Here is a 20,016-nt window from a genome sequence, read left to right as displayed (position 1 = left end):
TGATTGAATCGATAAGAAGATGTCACACTGTGACCAGGGCACACGGCACACCGGCATGCTTACTTAAGTTGTTTTTTTCTTTTCTGAATTTCTCGAAGTTGGGCGAAATCGTGATCCCGAACAGACTGTAAGTTAGTATTTGACTCTTTGACGCGTAAAGTGGTGCTTCTTCATCGAACAAACTGTCTTCAGCCAGCGACCTTAGGAGCCACGAGCGAATGAGACCCTGGGTTACACGCGAAGGCTTGTTACATTCGAGGTCACCCATCTCTTGCTTCCCAAGTTAAGAGTTTCCAGACCATCTTTTCTGGTGGCATCGATGAGGGGTCTTGTTTGACTATATCAATGGCAATGCAACCTTGATGCAACCTGGAGCCTAAATCGTAAGTGCTTACAGGTGCGTATTCGCTTTTGTTTCCTCATCTTGATTTGACACCCCTTGTAGGGTTAAGTACGTGTGCGATCTCATTGGCCCAGGTGCAGTCGCTTCATCGTCAGTCGACCAACGCTCCACTTAGAAAAATTCACTCGAGGCTCCTGCACTCCAGCGCATATTGAGAACATATCAGAACTGGACCGTCTGGTGAGTTTATGAAAAGAGGTTTGGTTTACTTAATAAGGTGAGTTCATAATGTAAACGTAGTTTTATTTTTCCGCTGAAGCTCCGGACATGCTAGCTTTGCTGCTGTTTCTTGCTGCTCGGTTATTTGTCTTCAACGATCTCCGGTGTGTCGATCTGTCACCAACCTCTGTATTCGCGGTTCATCATTTCTGTAGAGCGTGTATACCGTGGAAACCCAGATGTATCTGAGTCTTACTCAGATTTTCACGCTGGTCCAGTTGTGTGTGATGGGACCACGCCTGATTCTTAGCCTCCGAGAATATCATGCTAAGCTCGTGGCCAACTCCGATGCAGCAATCGGCATGACATCGATTGTTTTCCAGGAGCGCGTACATGTCTCACATAGCAGTATTGTATAGGATGAGACATGCTCGATAAGATCGGGGGGAGCAGGATAACTTGCTTTTTGTTTTAAGTTTGGTTTAGAAGTAGATTTGAAAGAAATAGGTTTGGGCAAACCAAAGCTTCGGATTTGTTCTGACGATAACGCTAAGAAGTGATGGCCAATCCACTCTTCATCTTGCCTTTGACATTCAACCGCCGCATCAGGTATCAAGCTGGAAGGCAGGAGCAATTCCCTATCTGACACCAGTTTGGGACGATGTGTCTTCGATAGTAAATTTAAAGGACTACACGAGAACCTGACAACGTACTCTGCTCTAGACGTCGATGACCTCAAGCCTGCTAGACTGCGATGTAAGATGCTGAGTAAAACCTGCCACAGATCTCCGGTCCCGGTTTACGCAGAGCAAATAAATCCTATCATTATCGAGCCATATGCTCTCCAACTCGCCAACACTAATCTTCCTGTCCGAAACGACCTCGACGTAAGGTAAGGATGTTTGTAATTCCTCCCGTGAATTGTCAGATGCGAGGCCGATGATTTCTATCGTAGATGGTTCTTTCACCACTCGCCCTAGACCCTGCCTGTTCGTCACAGCTAGGGGGCTGAAGTCCATCATATGTATTTCATATTCCATGGAGTCCGGTGTGCCGACTGCGAATGCCTGCAGCACTCTATTTCCGCTAATGTGAGGTCTGCATGGATATCGATATCGGTGCCGGAAAATACGAGCATTTGAAGGGCCCCAAAGTTTCCAAGGTATCGGCGTTGCTACTGCTATTCCGTCAAGATCGAAGAAAATCCTCGTAGATATGACGAAGACTAGAGTGCTACCACCAAAGGATGTGGTAAGGCATAGTAGTCGATGGGTAGGGTCTGATGTGTACATCATTTGTTGGACTTGCATTTGCAGCTGCTCAATATTATCCATCGGAAGGAGGCACCGTGGGTACGACAATGGGAGGGGGGACAGGAAACAGGCTAACAACTGTGGTGTCTGGGACATATCCTCGATTGAATAAAGCTTCAGATCGTGGGCGACAACGAGCAACCTATTGATTCCGAGGAAACAAAAATCGATTCGGTTGTTAGATGGGCGGAGTATCATGTCGCCGAGGACGCTCTGAATTCAGAATTAACTGTCAAGTCTTACAATTATTTTAGGTCAAAGCTTACACTAGATGTCGTCGAGTTTTGCCAGTCCCAAATCTGCAGCTGCCACATGTACCGGATGCGAGGCAGTCTTCCATCACTAGCTGCAACCAAGATGACGCGCTGCAAAGCAATATGCCTCCCACAACCTTTGAGCTTCGCCCATGTTGTGCGGCTGTTGTTGTATGCGGTTGGCCCCGATGCAAGGAGTGTCCGTCCAGCAGCTTTGGGGTGAATAATATCACCATTCAATTCTCTAAGGTCAATACGGACCGGCTCATTGATCTCGAGATCATCGACAACAGAATACACCACGGCGATCAGGTTTTGCGTTGGGTCCATCAACACATCTAGGGTGACTGAGTTGGGCACCGAACGCAGCATTTCTGGAGACCAGTTGCGCTCGATTGTTCGTTGTGAGGACTTTGGTAGTATTGGAATGATCGCGGCCATCTCTGCATATTTGTCCCAGAAGTAGAGATGCCCATCAATGATGAGATGTTCCTTGGCGTAAAAAATTTCTGGTAAGGTGATTGATTTGAAAGAGTGCATGTCAAACTTGAACCATGCGTATGCCCTGTCCCTCAATGTCTGTAGGTGGCTGGAAGCAGAAGTGCGGTTGTCTGTGTTAGGGACAGGGAGCAACCGTTGGCCGCTGAGTTCGATGATGTACTGAAGCACGGAGGAGGACATGTACGTCTGTCGAAGGGCCTTACATACCTGCAAGTGGATCGTCAGCATGAATTTACATCTGGTACAACAATCACATCAACACGATCATAGATTGTGACTCACAGATGTACAACGAAGAATATCTCGGCAAGAAAGGAAGCTCAGAATGTAAAAGTGGAGTTCTTCAGTAAGAGACAGAAAGCCTGCTTTGTGCTTCATTTCGTGGTAGGCCACTCTCTTCACAAGGTGAGTTGGGCAACTAGTAGTCTTGATCATCGAATATGGGTGGGACTCGGAAACTGTGGGAAGGTTTTGAGCGCCTGGCGCCGACGATGTCCCGTACGTGCACGTGCAATCACCATCAGCAATCGCGCTTTTTCGCAGGGCAGAATGTGACGCGTTGACGGACGGTGAGCAACAAATCTGTTTCAACTTTCCCACCAATTTGTAAGTGACTGCCAACTCAGAAGGTGCTGATGGCAATGTAAAGGTATCATGTATCTAGTCGCAACGTCACAAAACACGGCACATTCAATGAACCAAATATGTTTCCCACTGGGGCACGCTGTCATTTCGCTGGTTCAAGTGGTGAGCTCTTCCAAATTCATTAGGTATTGATTATTACACTGGCCATTGCCAGGGGCCCAAAATGCATATACAATTATGCATCGGTACATACATTAATTAGGCCGTTGAGCAACCCGCTTACCCTGCAGCTGCCCTGAGCAAGTAGTATCATCGACTTATACATCCCCAGGTGCTATGGCTACATATAAAAGTCTTTCCTCCACCATGATCATGTTGTATAGTCATACCCTTCCAATCAAGGTTGGACATGATGTGGGCCCTTGCGTCGCTCCTACTTGCAGGCATTTCCCAAGCAGCAATCCCCAATGCCATGCTTCGTGGCATGCCCTCTATCCCAAAAACCCCAGTGCCGGAACGTTCTCTCACTTCGTCGAATGGCATAGGACTCCCAAACATTACGACCATCTATTATTTTGATCAGCTCATTGACCACAATAATCCAGGCCTTGGAACCTTCCAGCAGCGATACTGGATGAACTGGGAGTTTTATGAGCCTGGTAGGTTATGAAGATTGATGTGCAGCATTGGGCGACATTAACACGATGAACTGAAGGTGGCCCCATTATCTTGATGACGCCTGGAGAAGGTGACGCAGATGGTTCGTTTACTACTTGATTTGTTGTCTTTCTCTCACGTATTTGATTTTCAGGACACCAAGCCTACATTACCAATAGAACCATCAATGGCCTCATTGCTCAACAACAGAAGGGTTCAGCCATCCTCATCGAACACCGTTTCTTTGGGTTTTCCAATCCATACGACAACCTCACGTCACAATCTCTCGAGTTCCTCACCATCCAGCAGGCCATCGATGATCTCGTGTATTTTGCCACCACAGCTGACCTTCCTATGCCCGGGGGTGATGCTGTGAAGCCAGGTCAGGCGCCATGGATACTGACTGGAGGAAGCTACGCGGGAGCCCTCACGAGTTGGACGATGGTCAAGTGAGTGCTAAAATTTGATTTTGTTGTTCAGCATGGTGATCTGCTCAAAGCAAACCGGGTATTTTTTGGGCTGGATATGCATCTTCTGCCGTTGTGGAGACAATCACGTACGTCACTTGATTGCAATCACCGCTCATCTTCCATTGATGCGATGAAATGTTTTCTCTTCCGTCATAATCTCATTTGACATGCATGAATCCGCATACCATGTGGTTTTTTGTTTAATTCCGGCATCTTCTTGACCAACACAGTGACTTTTACCAGTATTTCACATCTATCGGCACGTACATGCCACAAAACTGCTCTTCCGATGTAGAGGCAGTGATTGCCCACCTGGATGGCATGTACGCAGCTAATGACAACGCCGGAATCCAGACGCTCAAGGAGGCATTTGGCCTCGGCAATATTGTGCATGTAAGCGATTTTGCCACCGCACGTGAGTGGCCCGTGTCTTTCGTTCAGTCTTGAATACTTGTGTTGAGCGGGCAGTATGATACGCACGCCTTCAGACTCGCGCAATGTCTATTCCAGTTTGTTTTGCCTTGAGCTTCTTCATTCATATCGCGTTCCCCTTTTTTTCTGCCTTAAATGTCCCTTCTGACGATATCCTTTTTCTTCAATTTGGCCTGCCGCCTTTTTGTCTTAACTGACTCTGCTCTGACCAACAGTTCAATACAACCTGTGGGATTGGCAATCTATACATCCTTATGACGGCCCAGGAGACATGTTCTTCAAGTTCTGTGATGCACTTGAGGTCAAGGACGGCGTCGTCGCCGGACCAGAGGGATGGGGACTTGAAAACGCCATCTACTCTTGGGGCAACTTCTGGAACACCACATACTATAATTATAGTAAGGCGGTTTATTTGACATTTGATTGCAATGGCTAAATCGGATGGTGTAAGCTTGTGCGGGCTACGATCCTGAGTACGTATTCTTGGGACATGGTGTCGTTCAGACTGGCTGACGATAAATCTAGAGCCTGTTTTGGGTCGTATGACGCGACCCAGTCCTATTTTACTGATGTTACCGTGAATAATGCCAACAGGTCGTGGTTCTGGATGATGTATGTATTCTCGTTTACATCAAGTACCTGGTCTGACAATCTTACTAGTTGCAACCAAATGGGATTCTTCCAGGTTGGCCCTCCTGAAGGCCAGCCTGCTGTCGTAAGCCGCATCCTGCAACCCGTTTTTGTAGAGGTACGAAATTTGATTCAAAAAATCATCATTTATCGACTTTATCATCAGCGCCAATGTGTAAACATGTTCCCTCAAACCTTCACCTCTCCGCCTTCGCCTGCCACGGCAGAGACAAATACTATATACACTGGCTGGAACGTGGACATCCCGCGTCTCTTCTTCGCCAATGGCCTGCGTGACCCTTGGCGCGGTACAACTCTCTCTGCTGATGGGCTGCGTAAGCCTAATTCCACCGGCATGCCGATCTATGTGGGAGATGGATTCCACGCCTCAGATATGATCACAGAGAGTGGCATTGATGATCCGTCGATCGCCATCGTGCAGGAAGCAGCATTAATGTACATGAAGGAGTGGCTTGCTGAGTGGAAGCCTTCCACTTTGGTTACCATAGATTGAATCATCGGGACTTGGGGACAAGCAAACTTTTTATTGATAACTTGTCGTGTTGTGCTACAGGCTGCGATGGATGACGGATCCTGCTGGCATTCAGTACTCAGGAACCAGCACTCGTCATATTCAAAATTATCGGTGATACACGTGTAACTCCAGCGCCAGTGTGAAAGTGTGACGCAAGGCCCGAGTTCTGCACTCATTTCCTAGTTATTCAAGTCTTCCTCACGGTTTCTCGAAGGTAATGTATACCTGCAGTGCAGGTCTACTTCCGGTCGAAATAAATACCATGATGAAACTTGAGACAAAAAACCCGATCCTTGTGTTCCATGCAGAGTTCCCAACAATTGTAAATCATATCGAACATTTCCATCCTACATATTACTTCTAGTAGATACATACACCGCCCAGTATCGCATTTACGACCGTGATCATCGGACTTGATATGACATACACGATATGGCCTGGCATGGTTTCCATTTCTCGCCGGCGTGTGATTCATATTTTGCGCCCAGGCGAGCTTGTTCAGCGATAACTCTAAATGATGTCACATCCCGTGTCGATAGTTGATATGATTGCGACCTCGGTAGATTTGTTTGTCAATGTTTTGGATATCAGATACTTAGCGTTACTCGCCTCTTATTTGCTCCCTCAGTCGTTTCATTCAACGGCTGAGTTCTCGCGTTCTTAGGTTATGAGCCCTGAGGCCGCTCAAGTCTAGTAGGTAATCGACACCGAACGACCCTCCACGAACCTGCGATGGGCGTTGAGTCAGTAACGACCAATGTCCCCATCCTCTCCGAACATAACTACCCAACCTGGAAGATCCGGATCCGAGGAAAGTTGCAGCGGGAAAAGGTCTGGGGCACTGTCTCCGGCGAAGGCCCTGACCCGTCAGCACCGCAGGCCAGCACGACATCACCTGCTGCCCCCACTGCGTCTGCGTCGACGAGTACCACAACTCCATCTACCACCTCTTCAGCCACATCTGTCCCCTCTGACACTTGGAAGATTCGGAACGACAAGGCTCTCGGCATTATCATTGAATATGTTAGCAACGAGAAACTGGACCTCATTGCAGACCAGACTTCCGCCAAGGATGCATGGGAGAAACTCGAGAAAGTGCATCAAGGCACTAATCCGGGGCTAAACGCATTCTTCACGCTCAAGAATATGATGAAACAGAAGTTCAATGACTCCTTGTCGATGGAAGAGCACATTGCTACCTTCTCGGCTGACAACCGCAAGCTCACAGCAATGGGGAAGGCAATCAGCGACGAAATGCAAGCTTTCCTCGTATTGACATCGTTGCCATCTACACCAATCTGGGACACGTTCACGACTTCCTTACTGCAGTCACTGCCTGCCAACTCATCACTCACTTTCGAGACCGTATCCACTCGACTTCTCTCGCAGTCGTTGCTTATCAATGCCAACTCATCAGAACCCTCGTCTGCACTCGTGACTGATGCACGCACCAGTGGTGCAAGCAGCCAAGGCCAATATTGTGAATATCACGAGTCACAGGGCCACGCCACGAAGGACTGTCGGGATCTCAAGGAGATGAAGAAAGAGCGCAAAAAGCGGAAGCGAAAACCCCGAGAACGAGAGAAGTCTGGATCAAAGACTAAGGCAAATAAAGCGGATACAGATTCAGACTCGGACTCAGATGGGACAGACTCGGATACTGTTGAAACTCGGAGTAGGAGCGAGAAAGCACAGCATGCGCATACAAAGCACCGCCGTAATAATTCACAACGTGTATATGTCATGAAGGCTTTAATGAACCGTGTTCAATTGTATGCGTTGACGACTGCTGCAGCTACCAACACCACTCGACGATCAAAGGACATCCTCATTGACTCTGGTTGCTCGCGCCATATGACACCACGCAGGTCATGGTTCGTCGAATCCACATTCCGAAAATTGCGAAAGCCAATTGCAATCCACCTTGGTGACGACTCAACTATCAATGCAACAGGTCTTGGGTCAATACAATGTGTGCAACATCTGAATGGAGAGCGACGTCATCTCATCATCGATGATGTCCTATACGCACCTGACCTCGCAGTCACACTCCTGTCGGTAAAACGGCTCGCGCGCCACAACCGTGTAACATTCGATGGACCCTTGTGCCAGATACATGATCGAAAAAGTAACCAAGTTGTTGCAGAGGGCAAGGAGCACAACAATCTCTACCACCTTGTCTCAGAACCGATAACCGGAGCTTCAAAGCTACACGAGTCGACTCACCTCGCAACTGACATAAACGTCCTGCATAGACGTCTTGGTCACCTCGATCATGACAGCATCAGATGAATGGTGTCCAAAGGGTACCTGAGGGGAATAGATGGGGTCACCGGAAAGGAGATTTTCTGTGAAAGTTGTGTCAGAGCGAAAATGAAGAAGCTTCCATTCAAACACGAACGTGAATCTGCCCTCGCACCACTTGCCCTCATCCATTCTGATGTCGGAGGTCCTATCACACCACAATCACCAGAAGGATATCGATATTGGATCACATTTATAGACGATCACACTCGTTACCCTTGGATTTTCTTCATGAAGCAAAAGAGTGAAGCCTTGGAAAAGTTCAAGGAATGGCAGGGTGCAATAGAACCGCTCCTCAATGCACGACTGCAGCAGATAGAATTCTCACAGAACTGGGTTCACATATTCCGCACGGACAATGGTGGAGAGTACATCTCACACGAATTCCGAGGACACCTCCGGTTATCTGGGATCCTGCACCAGACAACAGCACCTGATACCCCCGAGCAAAATGGACTCGCCGAACGGATGAATCAAACCATTGTCAATCGTGCGCTGGCCATGTTGATTGATTCACGGTTGCCGAAGACCTACTGGGCACATGCTTTTCGCACAGCAACCTATCTAATCACACGCAGTCCAGCTTCTGGAATTGATGGTCGAACCCCCTTCGAAGTACTCACTGGCCGGAAAGTGAATTCTTCAGGACTACGACCCTTCGGATGCAGAGCCTATGCATTAGTACCAAAGGACCAACGATCCAAGCTGGATCCTCATGCCCGCAGATGTGTCCTTCTCGGATACGAGTATGCATCCAAGGCTTATACTCTCCTCGACGTCACGACCCGGAAAATGTTCAAGTCCAGACACATTGTCTTTGACGAAGCGCCAGGGACAGTGCCAGAACTGCAACGTGACAATGCTGAACCAATTGAGTGGGAGCAGGCATTACCAGACACAGAAAGATCACCTCAGACCATGGCTGACCCGAAAACGGTGTTACCCACTGGTGATTCCGAATCTGTGTTTTCAGAAGGGGACCCTGTGCCCATGTGCGAGGATGAGCACAAGTCTCCTGAGATAGGCACAGAGGACCATAATGTTGCTGTGAAGCTCGAAAACGAATTGGCGAAGTCGAATGTGAGAGATCACTCACCACCCCCAGCCAAAGAAGCACCAATCGCGCAAAGACGAGGCCGTCGAAATGTCAAACCACCACCTCGTGTCCCCCAACTGGTGATGGCGCAGAAAACTGCACCACCCAAGCCACCAGTCAATCAGCCACAAAAGCCAAGCGCAGTCGTTGTCGACACATCAGCACCTCCCGTGAAGATGGACCCACCAGAAAGCCCACTGACTGAACTGTCATCTGACGTCGAAGACGACGCAACGTCAAATTCCATCTACTGCCAGTTTGCTGCGTTTGCCGAAAGCGCACCCAAGGCAGCAGAAACACCAAAGAACCTCAATGACGCTTTCAACGGACCAGATGCGACACAATGGAGGGCTGCGCTGGACGAAGAATTAGCATCCCTTGTGGAGAAAAAGGTGTTCAGAGTGGTACCACGGCCGAAAAATGCGAAGGTCATTGGTGTAAGACCGGTGATGCGCATCAAGGTCAATGCCGACGGAGGGATTGAGCGCTACAAGTTACATCTGGTTGCACAAGGATATAATCAAAAGAAGGGGGTCGACTATAAGGAGAGCTACTCCCCTACACTCGGAATGGACGTAGTACGAGTGATTGCTGACATCGCAGCTGAAGAAGATTTAGAACTGCACCAGTTGGACGTATCAACGGCTTACCTCAATGGAGAGCTCGAGGAGGAGGTGTATGTGATGCCACCAGATGGTGTTGACTGTCCGCCAGGCCACGTTTGGGCTCTCGACCGTGCGCTATATGGACTGCCACAATCAGGATATGTGTGGAACGTCACACTCCACAATGCCCTGGTGAAGATAGGCTTCGTGCGAATCAGTTCGGAACACTGCATATACCTTTATCGTGACAAAAACGGGAGAGTTTGCTTCCTCGCCATCTATGTTGATGATCTACTCGTTGCAGCCAAGGGCCTAAAATTCACGGAGAAGATGAAGAGAAACCTACGGAGACTCTTCAAGATGCATGACCTCGGTGAAGCAAAGCACCTATTGGGCATTGAGATCATTCGCGATCGGGCTAAAGGAACCATCAGTTTGTCGCAGCGGCAATACATCACGAAGATGCTCGAGAAATACGGACTCAAGGATTGCAAACCCGTGGCAGTCCCAATGGACCCCAGTCTAGCACTATCTTCTGCGCAATGCCCCGAGTATGGGTCAGACGAATGGCGAGAAATGCAAGACAAACCATACAAAAATATTGTCGGTTCGTTGATGTATGCCATGGTCACAACACGTCCAGACATCTGCTATGCAGTGGGAGCACTAGCACGCTATAGCGCTAATCCTGGATGAGTCCACTGGGTCGCAGCAAAGCGCATCTTGCGTTACCTTCGCGGTACAAGAGATCTGGCACTAACGTTCTCGCCGGTCCGAAAACGGGAGAATGCACTCGTATTCTATGGCTATTCCGACTCGAGTTGGAGCGGAGATGTAGACACCTCACGTTCGACTTCAGGCTATGCGTTCATGATGGGCGGAGGAGCCGTGTCCTGGAGCAGCAAGCTACAAGGACTCGTAGCGCTGTCATCGACTGAGGCTGAATACATTGGACTGTCCAATGCAGCGCAACAAATCGCTTGGTTGCGGGAACTGATGGACGAGTTGGGATACAAGCAACTGAAACCTACACTTTTGCTTGCGGACAACCAAGGATCCATCGCGCTCACGAAGAATCCAGGGTATTGTGCCCGAACGCGGCATATCGGGCGAAAATACCATTATGTGCGCGACGCAGTGAACGAGAAGAAGTGGGCGGTCGTGGACTATTGTCCGACGGGAGACATGATTGCAGATATCATGACGAAAGCATTGCCGAAGGAGAAGCATCAAAGATTTACGAAGGCCCTCGGCTTACTACCTCGTTCGAGTGGGAGTGTCGATAGTTGATATGATTGCGACCTCGGTAGATTTGTTTGTCAATGTTTTGGATATCAGATACTTAGCGTTACTCGCCTCTTATTTGCTCCCTCAGTCGTTTCATTCAACGGCTGAGGTGAGTACTGTATTTACTTGAGTAGGACGTCGCTGACACGCACGTAGTTCTCGCGTTCTTAGGTACAGTACATGAATACAGTCGTTTCATTCAACGGCTGAGTTCTCGCGTTCTTATCCTGGACGAGTTATCCGAAGTTATAACTTCCTTCACTGCCGATTGAAGAAGAAAACTCCCATGAAACTTCGCTGTCCTTCTCAGAGAGTCCAGAGGGGAAGGAAATCCATTGGATGATGACGTAGCTATGTGTGCTTAGGATGAATAAAAGTACAAGAGTTGCTTAAGAAGGATGGACTGAACTCGAAGGTACCAACCTTTGCAGGAACTAAAATGGCTTGTCAGCGTAGTTCCAAGCGGGTACACGGACCCACCCAGGAACAGACATGCACACACTGCACCAGCGATAGTGCAGGAGTCGAATATCTGCTGTTCGATGTCAGATGGTGGCGACTTCGAGACAGGGAGGGTGAATCTCTCCATGTAGTTTTGGACTATGGAGCTGGATGGCAGAGAGCGCATGCGTGATGTAGTAGTAGTACTTGGAAACTGATTGCGTAGATGCGGCGGCCAAGAGGTCCTCAGCAAGTTTGACGATAGCGTCGGCGTTGGGGCCGTTTGTTCGAATGTTGGAAAGTGCTGGGCAGAGTGGTTCAGATCATACCCGCACTCTCAGAGATTCGAGGGCATCGTGAGTTGAGGGAGGGTGTAGTCGCGGGAAGCGCTGGCGACTCGGAGGAGAGCAAAGTGAGATCCAACATATCAGCCAACAGGATGGTGAAGCTAAGGATATTGTGCAAGTGTAGGTCTAGTTTTGAGTGTGCAACAAGAGGAGCTTGTGCAAATACGAGTTCGACAGGGAATGTTTGACTGTGGGATGTAGCGACTTTGCAGGTCTAGCGTTGAAACCAGAAGTTAGCACATTCAAAAGCAGAGACACACTGGGAAATAACCAACTGTTGCACAACGATAGATGTCCCTTGGGGTGGTGAGTAATAGGGTATGGCATATAAACTCTGTAGGAAGGGAGAAAATCCCACCGCCATCACGGTTGTGGTGATTCGGAAGAAGAAAAGGTTTTGGAGATCCGACCCAAATCTGCTGACTTCCTATTTCGGCTAATTGCTATGACTTCGCTTGACGGATTCACACCTGACCGTCACCGCTTATGTTACTACTTAGTAATATTAGCACATATGCTACGACATTCCTAATTAGAGGGAAAAGTCTACCACACAAGACTTCAGCGATTTCCGCAGCATTTACCAGTGACTTGTAAGGTATTTTCTTGCCGGCTATATACCCAGCTATACCCAGTGTATAGCCGGGTGGCTATTATTATGCTTATGTACTAATCAGCAGCCGGCAGTTCCCGTCAGGTCTCCGCACCGTCTCCCACGACCTACCAACATGTGAGCTCATCAGCAAAAACAGCGCTTGCAATATCGAGCCATGGGGCCTACATTGCCCTTGTTGTCTGGTTGCAACCCCCCCCTCAGTGTAGCACCACATACCCCCCAATATTTAGTATTTTGCAGGATATTGCATCCCATACCTCACAGGCCATCCACGTTGCAATGCTATGTAGTTCACCATAGTACCATAGTTTACAGAGTGCCAGTCAATAGAATCAATGCGGCAACAATGCCATGCCATTAACACGAAAAAACGCGCTGACTATTCTACTTGACCTCCATCATCTGATATCCTCCCATCAGGCTGCTCGTCACTAACATACCCTTGCTCACTATCATTGTCCCCGCTACCCCTCTGAAACTCCTCAATCGCATGTTGAATATCGTCGTCGGATAAGCAGTCATCATCCGGAACGTCGATCGGCTCTGCTTTGGCATGTATACTGCAGAATTGAGTGAAAACTGAGTAAATAACATCAACAACGAGCAAGCCACTTACCGGCCTACATCGTTGATCTCCTTCTGAATGGTGTCGAGTATTCCATGGTCCTTGGTGCGCAAATTGAACTTGTTGAGGTTAGCGAGGTGTTTGGCGTAAATGTCCTTGTATTTGTCACCCGAAAAACTGATGTCGACACGTTCCCCATCAGCCCACTCGTCAATACAGCATTCGGCCTGCAATCGATGTCGTGAGATGTAATCAGAACACGAATAGCAAAACTCACCGCTGTGTAACACAAGGCCATGGCTGGAATGGCGAACGGAGTAAAATACTTGGCGAAGACAATACCTTCATCCTTTTTGTTGCGGTACCAGACTAGATTGGCGGCCTTCTGGGTTAACTTCATTTGAAACAGCCCACTGCGAGGCAGGTTCTTCTTTTTATCCCCGAGGCTCTTCCATGAAGTTGTAAGGATACTGTAAAAAACAGAACTTTGAAGACTCACGCGGTAGCACAAGCCGAACTTGTGTTTGAGCTGTTGAGCGAGCTGGCGGTTACGAGATTTGACCGACTCTCTCGCACTTGACTCAAACCCGTAAATGCTCTCGACGAGTGGTCGGACCTTGGCTTTCACCTCGCTAGTGAGATGAGATGTGCGACGTGTGATCTTGAATAAAATAATAGTAGTGGTGCGCATACAACAATAGCAAAGATTTACTTACCATTTGTATAATGTCGTTGTTGAACGCCATCTCGGTCTCATGATATTCGCATGCTTCCTTCCATGCATCCTTCGCCCATGAGACTTGGGTGACGCGATCAGGATAAGCATCAACCGATGCAAGTCGACTGCGAAAGTCACCGATCGCGTGTTTAATTAGTTGTTGCACCGCGTCCTCGTAGTCATGGGCTGCAACTCGTCCCTTGCTGTCGCGAACCTTGCGGGGAAGTCGTTGGTCTCTTGGGTGTGGGGATGACTGATTCTCATGGCGGGCACGCTTACGATCGTGCATGCCGTCGCTGTCTTCTAAGGATGTTGAACGACCGTGTTTGAGAGAATCTATGAAACAATTAAGCAGCAGCTCGCCTACAGATATGAAACTTACACTTGTTGTCAGAAAGGACACCGCCGTCCATCAACTCGACCTCGTCGTCATCCGCCGCTTCGTCATCATGACTTACAAACACTTGAGTATCGCTCTCGTGTCCATCGGCGGGAGCTTCATCGTCATAGCAATTCTGATCTTCATCTCCATTGTCCTTCTCGTCCAAGGTATTGTTGAGTGATCCTCTCGCCTGTCGGAGCTCAACCAGTTCTTGTACCCGGCCTGCTGTCAGACGATGCAAGGGTGATTTCGGCTGAAAGCACATGAGCATGCCAAACCAATAGTACTTTGAAGAGCCCGCTGACTTACACTGTTCACAGGGACCCGCCACTGGTCACGTTTGACGGGTGCTTGCAACTGGCTGCGTCGGGCATTGGTGGTGGTCTTATTGATGAACCCCGATTCCTCGAATAACGGTATATCAGCCCACACAGCGTTGTGGATAACGAGACAAATAACATTACCTTACTGAGTCCGTCTTCTTGCCAGCCCTGAGATGGCCTCTGCGCATCGGGTGTATTTAACTTGCAGTCATATGTTAAGCCAGCGCATTGGAAATAAATAGATAAAAACTTGCCGGTTGTGGTCCTCTAGTAGACCACGGTATTTGCTTCCTAGTCCCTTCAAGTGAACTGTCCGATGAGGTACGATGACCGAAGTTCTCTGATCGCTTCTCACGAGGTGGGATCTTGCTGAACCGGGCCTTTAAAGATCCATCGACGGCGGGCGCACTGAAAAGATTGATGTCTTCCGTAGTGAACTGTGAGTGCATGTCAGTCGCACCATTCCTCCCATCTGAAAGAGGTGCATACCTGTGTTCCGTCATTGCGCGCTTGATCAGATTTCTTGCGAGATGAGTTGCTTTTGGGTTGTCGACGAACCTCTCGAACTTGTTCTTCCTCAGCTGATTGGTACGAAGCTCTGAGTCGCAGAAATGTGTATACAATAGACGCATACCTTGATATAAAGCTCTCTCAGATGGACGACGCTCGCGGCGTTCACGCTGTGAGGGTGTAGCATTGCCCCGGTTGATAATCCTGTTGAGGGCTTCTCGAGTTGGTCCTTTGGATGACATGTTGAATAAAAATGAAGTCAAGATAGTGGTCACGGTATTAAGTAGATAAGATCGCGAGACGCACCAGGTTTTATATGTTGGGTGAACGCAAACACGTCCATATGAGAAAACAAATCAACAAATCAACGAACGCCTGAAGACATAAACACGTCCACCAAGTCAGCAGCTAACAAGAGAAAACAGATCAACAGAGATCAATGGACATCAGATAAATGTGGTTGTCACGCCATCAAGTGCAAACGATGAAAATTTTTTCTAACCCAGCCATGGCGGCACAAGGACATTTGACGGTGTGACAGTAAAATCGGACATGTCGGGTTCAAAGCACGCACCTTCAAACACCACCGCAATCGATTGAATCCAGTGATACATCAGTCGACACCATGTCCTATCACTGTGATTTCTGCCTCAAGGGCAATTTCCGATCCACACGAGCAGTCAGCGCTCACATAACAAACGCTCCTGAATGCAGGCACCAGATGGAAATGTTTCGTGAGCAAGTGAATGCGAGCCCAACAGATAACTCACGATATGAAGAAAACATCGATTATGAGGCCTTCAATCAAGAAGCACCACAGCCATCGACATCACCCACGCCTGATCATGATCGGGCACATGCTCAAGAAGTTGTAGAATCGAATCAGCGGGCACAATCAGATCAGCGGGCACATGTTGAAGACATTGAGGATGAGGAACAAGTCTGGATGCGATTCATTCAATCGTATCCAGGCCAAGTTGCCAAAACACTTGGCGAGGCTCAAACTATGTTCCATGGGATATGAGCTGAGCAAGAGGCCCTAGGGCTGGACCCATGGGCACCCTTCGCGGACGAAGAAGAATGGGCCCTTGTCAAGTGGTTGATATCACGGGTGGGACAGACAGCGATAGACGAGTTCCTCAAACTACCAATTGTGAGTTGTCCCGCTAGTGTTAAATCGTAGACTTACAATAGGAATCCGATGTCCTCCCAGGCACGACACATGCGCACTTCTTTCACCAGCAAATACACATTGATGAAGTCTGTGGATAAGCTTCCACACGGCACTGAGTGGAAATTGAAGAGAATCAATGTTGAGGGGAACTTACTCACAAATGGCCAGTGTGAGCGCGAGGAACTCGAGTTGTGGTTGCGCAATCCTGTCGACTGCATACAGGAGCTCATGGCGAATGCGGAGTTCAATGGTGTGGTGTCATACACACCAGAGAGGGTGTTTGCAGATGTGGAGGGCAAGGTACGACAGTTTGATGAAATGTGGACGGGAGACTGGTGGTGGGAGATGCAGGTAAGTGTCTACTTGTGCCATAAGGGATCAGATGTACTAAGTCCATTGCGACAGGGAAGATTGCCTGAAGGGGCTATGGTTGCTCCAGTCATCCTCGCTTCAGACAAGACCTCACTGTCTCAATTCCGAGGTGATCAAGAAGTCTGGCCGGTCTATTTGACCCTCGGCAATATTTCCAAGGACATCCGTCGTCCGCCATCCAAACACGCCTCGATACTCATTGCCTACCTACCTATATCGAAGCTGGAGTGTTTCTCGCGCGACACTCGTTCTCTAGAACGCTATCGTCTTTTTCACTACTGTATGACCCAACTTCTCGAGCCGCTGGTCAGTGCAGGCAAGGATGGTGTTGACGTGGTTTGCCCTGATAGCCGTGTCAGGCGGATGCACCCGATTCTTGCAGCGTACGTCGCAGATTTCCCTGAACAATGTCTTGTATCGTGCTGTATGGAGAATAGATGCCCCAAATGTGTCGTCGGACGCAACGACCGTGGCGACATCAGACGATCAGCTCCCCGCGAACGAGACTCGATTATGGAGTATCTACGCCAGCACTCGCGGGGTGAATTGAGCGTTGAACGCTTCGAGGGAGAGTTAGGGCTGCGAGCCATATACCAACCTTTCTGGGCCACGCTGCCCCACAACGACATATTCCTGGGTATGACTCCCGACATCCTGCACCAGTTGCACAAGGGGGTCTTCAAGGATCATCTTGTTAGTTGGTGTACAGACATCATTGGCGAGGAGGCACTCGACGCCCGTGTCAAGTCGATGACTTCATACGCTGGCCTTCGTCACTTCCACAAGGGTATTTCGAAGCGGAAGCAGTGGACCGGCACTGATTATAGAGAACTCCAGCGTGTATTCCTCGGCGTTATTGCAGGAGCAGTCGAGAACAGGGTGATATTAGCAGTACGTGCTGTGTTGGATTTCATCTACTATGCTCAATACCAATCGCACACGGAAAAATCGCTGGCTCGCATGCAAACTGCACTCGCCTCATTCCATGCCAACAAGAACATCTTTATCGAACTTGAAGTCCGCGAGCACTTCAACATCCCCAAAATTCATTCCATGGTCCACTATATCGACTCTATTCGTTTATTTGGGAGCGTGGACGGATTTAATACCGAGCTTCCAGAACACCTTCACATCGATCTCGCCAAACGTGCTTACCGTGCAAGCAACCGCCGCGACTACGTCATTCAGATGACGATGTGGCTACGTCGGCAAGAGTCACTTTGTATTAAGGACACATACCTACATTGGTGGGCTTCTCAACGTCTTATCGACAAACCGTCGGACTCTGCAGCTGCGCTAGATCTTTCGGATACAGATTCCGACTCAGACGATGATATTCCCGACCACTCGCGCCAGCTTCACATCATGCCTCGCCAGATCCACCGCTTCACAATGTTGTCTGCCACACGTGGCTACTTCGTCCCCAAGATCTGCTCATTCCACAACATACCAATTCAACGCCTCATCGAAAACCACGGCGCCTCTCAGTTCGTTCCTGCGCTTCAAGCGTTCGTCAACGAGCGCTTTCCAGGTCAGCTGCATAGGCAGCTAAATGCACAGGACCGTGTCGACGTCTTCAAATATTTGTCAGTGCTCTCGCCAGCTCGACCCCACATTACGAACTCCAAGTGTTTTTTCAAGATACGCGCATCACCAGTGGTGGCTTCGAGGGATCCGCGTAAACCGCCAGCACCTGCTCGGTTTGACACCGCGCTTTTCATCGAAAACCGAGAACTGTACACGGCGAAGGGCATATCAGGTCAGCAATCTTGTTTCGCACTGATCTATGTTGCCTCACTCACCTTGTGAGTCAGGGCTACGAGTTGGTGAGGTGAAGGTTGTTTTTAATCTGCCGTCACGTCTTGGCGAATTTTCGCATCCACTTCTGTATGTTCACTGGTTCAGACCTCTACAGACCTTCGACAATAATTTGCAGACCTTCCGACTGGCTCGGTCATCACGACAGCACGGACCTCATGCAGCCATAGTGCCTGCCACAGAAGTCATTCGTGCGTGTCACGTTATTCCACGTTTTAGTCGACAGCACGTTGTTGATGAGGAGCAGTTCTATCTTAACAAGTATATTGACTTAGATTTATTCGAGCGCTTGGTGTTGTAGTAGTATATAGCTGATGTATTCATGTTATTATCTATGGAGTCTACAGAATGAGGTAACAAGTACATTGTAAGAATTTGCAAGGGGGAGTGATATGGACTGGTATAGTGTGCTATGGGTCGTGGCCCGAAGCTCGGTGGTGCTACGGAGGCTACAGGTAGGTATATGATGTTGTAGGTGGCAACTGCCACCCGAGCTTTTTCCTGATGCTCATCGTCAACGACGATGAGCTCGCTTATATGGCTCATATTTATGCCTTTTCAAGCGCTTTTTTGCCTCTGTGCATGGGAGCCTGTCTGCTTTATCTCCACCAGCAATATCCGGCATTAATTTACATTTTTAACGGTCTATGTAATGTAAGGTATGTTCATGTTCTGGGGCAAGCTTACTAAGCTTTTTCCTAGTCATCTCCACCCCACCGTCGACGATGGGGAAGCAGCCCACTCTCTGTTCGACATCGCGCTGTGTGACTATGACAGTCCTCCGTAGCTCTGGTCCACGTACTTCTTCAGCTGGACTCATTCGTATTCGCCGTGATCACCTTAAAGCTGAATGCTTGAGAGAACAACAAGCCCGTGGTAAGCCGTACTCTTGGTCCTTTTCCTTGTCCTTGCATTTACTTTCTTCCCCTCACCTGTCTCCAGATCAGCGCCTTTTCGCTTTCTCCTGGTCTTCTCCACCCCACCCTCTGTTCGACATTGTGTTGTGTGCCTGTGAACAGTGCTTGGATCAGCGCTGGCCAACACCTTTCACGTGCCCATTCATTGATGAGCGGCCCACTCTCCATTCAGTATTGCACCATGGGCCTCTGACAGTCTTCCATAGCTCTAGCGCCAAGCTTCATTAATAGTGCTTGCATCAGTGTTGGCCGAAACCCCAATGCCCACGTGCCCATCCATTGACGGCTGGCCCTATGTGGACACTAATGCTTAGTGCTTAGCCCTGGAGGTCTTCCCCCATGTTGCTATGTTTATTTTCTCGTGTTCACAAGCCCAACTGCGAGGGGAAAAGCACAGCTCCATGTATTGATATTGTTTGCTGATGAATAAACAATGTAATTTGCGCATGTGCCATTGGTTGAAATTTTCAGAAGAGTGTTTAGGGCTACCACTTGTCTTCCGAGTCAGAGGATGAACTGGATGAGTCGTCTGTATCACTATTGACAACTACCGCACTCTTTGCGGTGGTCTTAGCGGCGCGCTGCTTCCTTGGCTTGTACAC

At 48.8% G+C, this 20,016-nt stretch overlaps 5 protein-coding genes across 5 annotated transcripts; 3 read left to right on the top strand and 2 right to left on the bottom strand.

The window, feature by feature from the left end:
- Nucleotides 1-1,124: 1,124 nt before the first annotated feature.
- DEU56DRAFT_340379 (uncharacterized protein) lies at nucleotides 1,125-3,216 on the bottom strand. The gene is made up of 3 exons (XM_041345752.1): nucleotides 2,913-3,216; nucleotides 2,142-2,837; nucleotides 1,125-2,088 (listed from the first exon to the last, which is right to left on the bottom strand). Exons 1-3 carry the CDS (start codon nucleotides 3,063-3,065, stop codon nucleotides 1,282-1,284), a joined length of 1,656 nt encoding a protein of 551 aa, XP_041208706.1. The 5' UTR covers nucleotides 3,066-3,216; the 3' UTR covers nucleotides 1,125-1,281.
- A 243-nt stretch (nucleotides 3,217-3,459) lies between these two features.
- DEU56DRAFT_340384 (peptidase S28) lies at nucleotides 3,460-6,197 on the top strand. Its single transcript, XM_041345753.1, has 10 exons — nucleotides 3,460-3,874; nucleotides 3,931-3,975; nucleotides 4,027-4,321; nucleotides 4,372-4,428; nucleotides 4,573-4,757; nucleotides 4,990-5,172; nucleotides 5,226-5,247; nucleotides 5,300-5,386; nucleotides 5,435-5,522; nucleotides 5,571-6,197. The coding sequence occupies exons 1-10, from the start codon at nucleotides 3,625-3,627 to the stop codon at nucleotides 5,916-5,918; spliced, it is 1,560 nt and encodes a 519-aa protein (XP_041208705.1). The 5' UTR covers nucleotides 3,460-3,624; the 3' UTR covers nucleotides 5,919-6,197.
- A 1,293-nt stretch (nucleotides 6,198-7,490) lies between these two features.
- On the top strand, nucleotides 7,491-7,979 carry DEU56DRAFT_698221 (uncharacterized protein; the record flags this gene model as incomplete). Its single annotated transcript, XM_041347274.1, has 1 exon — nucleotides 7,491-7,979. A coding segment is annotated over one exon (489 nt), but the record flags the coding sequence as incomplete, so codon positions are not given.
- Nucleotides 7,980-13,247: 5,268 nt separating this feature from the next.
- On the bottom strand, nucleotides 13,248-14,207 carry DEU56DRAFT_736455 (uncharacterized protein; the record flags this gene model as incomplete). The annotated part of the gene is made up of 4 exons (XM_041348514.1): nucleotides 13,248-13,427; nucleotides 13,478-13,627; nucleotides 13,682-13,861; nucleotides 13,917-14,207. 4 exons carry the CDS (start codon nucleotides 14,205-14,207, stop codon nucleotides 13,248-13,250), a joined length of 801 nt encoding a protein of 266 aa, XP_041208703.1.
- Nucleotides 14,208-15,758: 1,551 nt separating this feature from the next.
- DEU56DRAFT_871321 (uncharacterized protein) lies at nucleotides 15,759-18,798 on the top strand (the record flags this gene model as incomplete). The annotated part of the gene is made up of 7 exons (XM_041355691.1): nucleotides 15,759-15,867; nucleotides 16,159-16,286; nucleotides 16,347-16,658; nucleotides 16,713-16,745; nucleotides 16,767-16,808; nucleotides 16,839-18,438; nucleotides 18,494-18,798. 7 exons carry the CDS (start codon nucleotides 15,759-15,761, stop codon nucleotides 18,796-18,798), a joined length of 2,529 nt encoding a protein of 842 aa, XP_041208702.1.
- Between the last annotated feature and the right edge of the window lie 1,218 nt (nucleotides 18,799-20,016).

This window comes from Suillus clintonianus, assembly GCF_016758775.1.
Source record: "Suillus clintonianus strain FC179 chromosome Unknown DEU56scaffold_33, whole genome shotgun sequence".
NCBI lineage: Eukaryota > Fungi > Basidiomycota > Agaricomycetes > Boletales > Suillaceae > Suillus > Suillus clintonianus.
The sequence above is the reverse complement of the archived record's forward strand: the minus strand, read 5'-3'. Positions and strand labels throughout refer to the sequence as shown.

Coding starts and splice junctions, on each gene's coding strand:
- DEU56DRAFT_340384 (XM_041345753.1), top strand. CDS start 3,625: ATGATGTGGGCCCTTGCGTCGCTCCTACTTGCAGGCATTTCCCAAGCA. Junction 4,429..4,572: donor GCCGTTGTGGAGACAATCAC/GTACGTCACTTG, acceptor TGACCAACACAG/TGACTTTTACCAGTATTTCA. Junction 5,248..5,299: donor TGTGCGGGCTACGATCCTGA/GTACGTATTCTT, acceptor CGATAAATCTAG/AGCCTGTTTTGGGTCGTATG.
- DEU56DRAFT_340379 (XM_041345752.1), bottom strand. CDS start 3,065: ATGATCAAGACTACTAGTTGCCCAACTCACCTTGTGAAGAGAGTGGCC. Junction 2,838..2,912: donor ATATTCTTCGTTGTACATCT/GTGAGTCACAAT, acceptor ATCCACTTGCAG/GTATGTAAGGCCCTTCGACA. Junction 2,089..2,141: donor AAAACTCGACGACATCTAGT/GTAAGCTTTGAC, acceptor TTCTGAATTCAG/AGCGTCCTCGGCGACATGAT.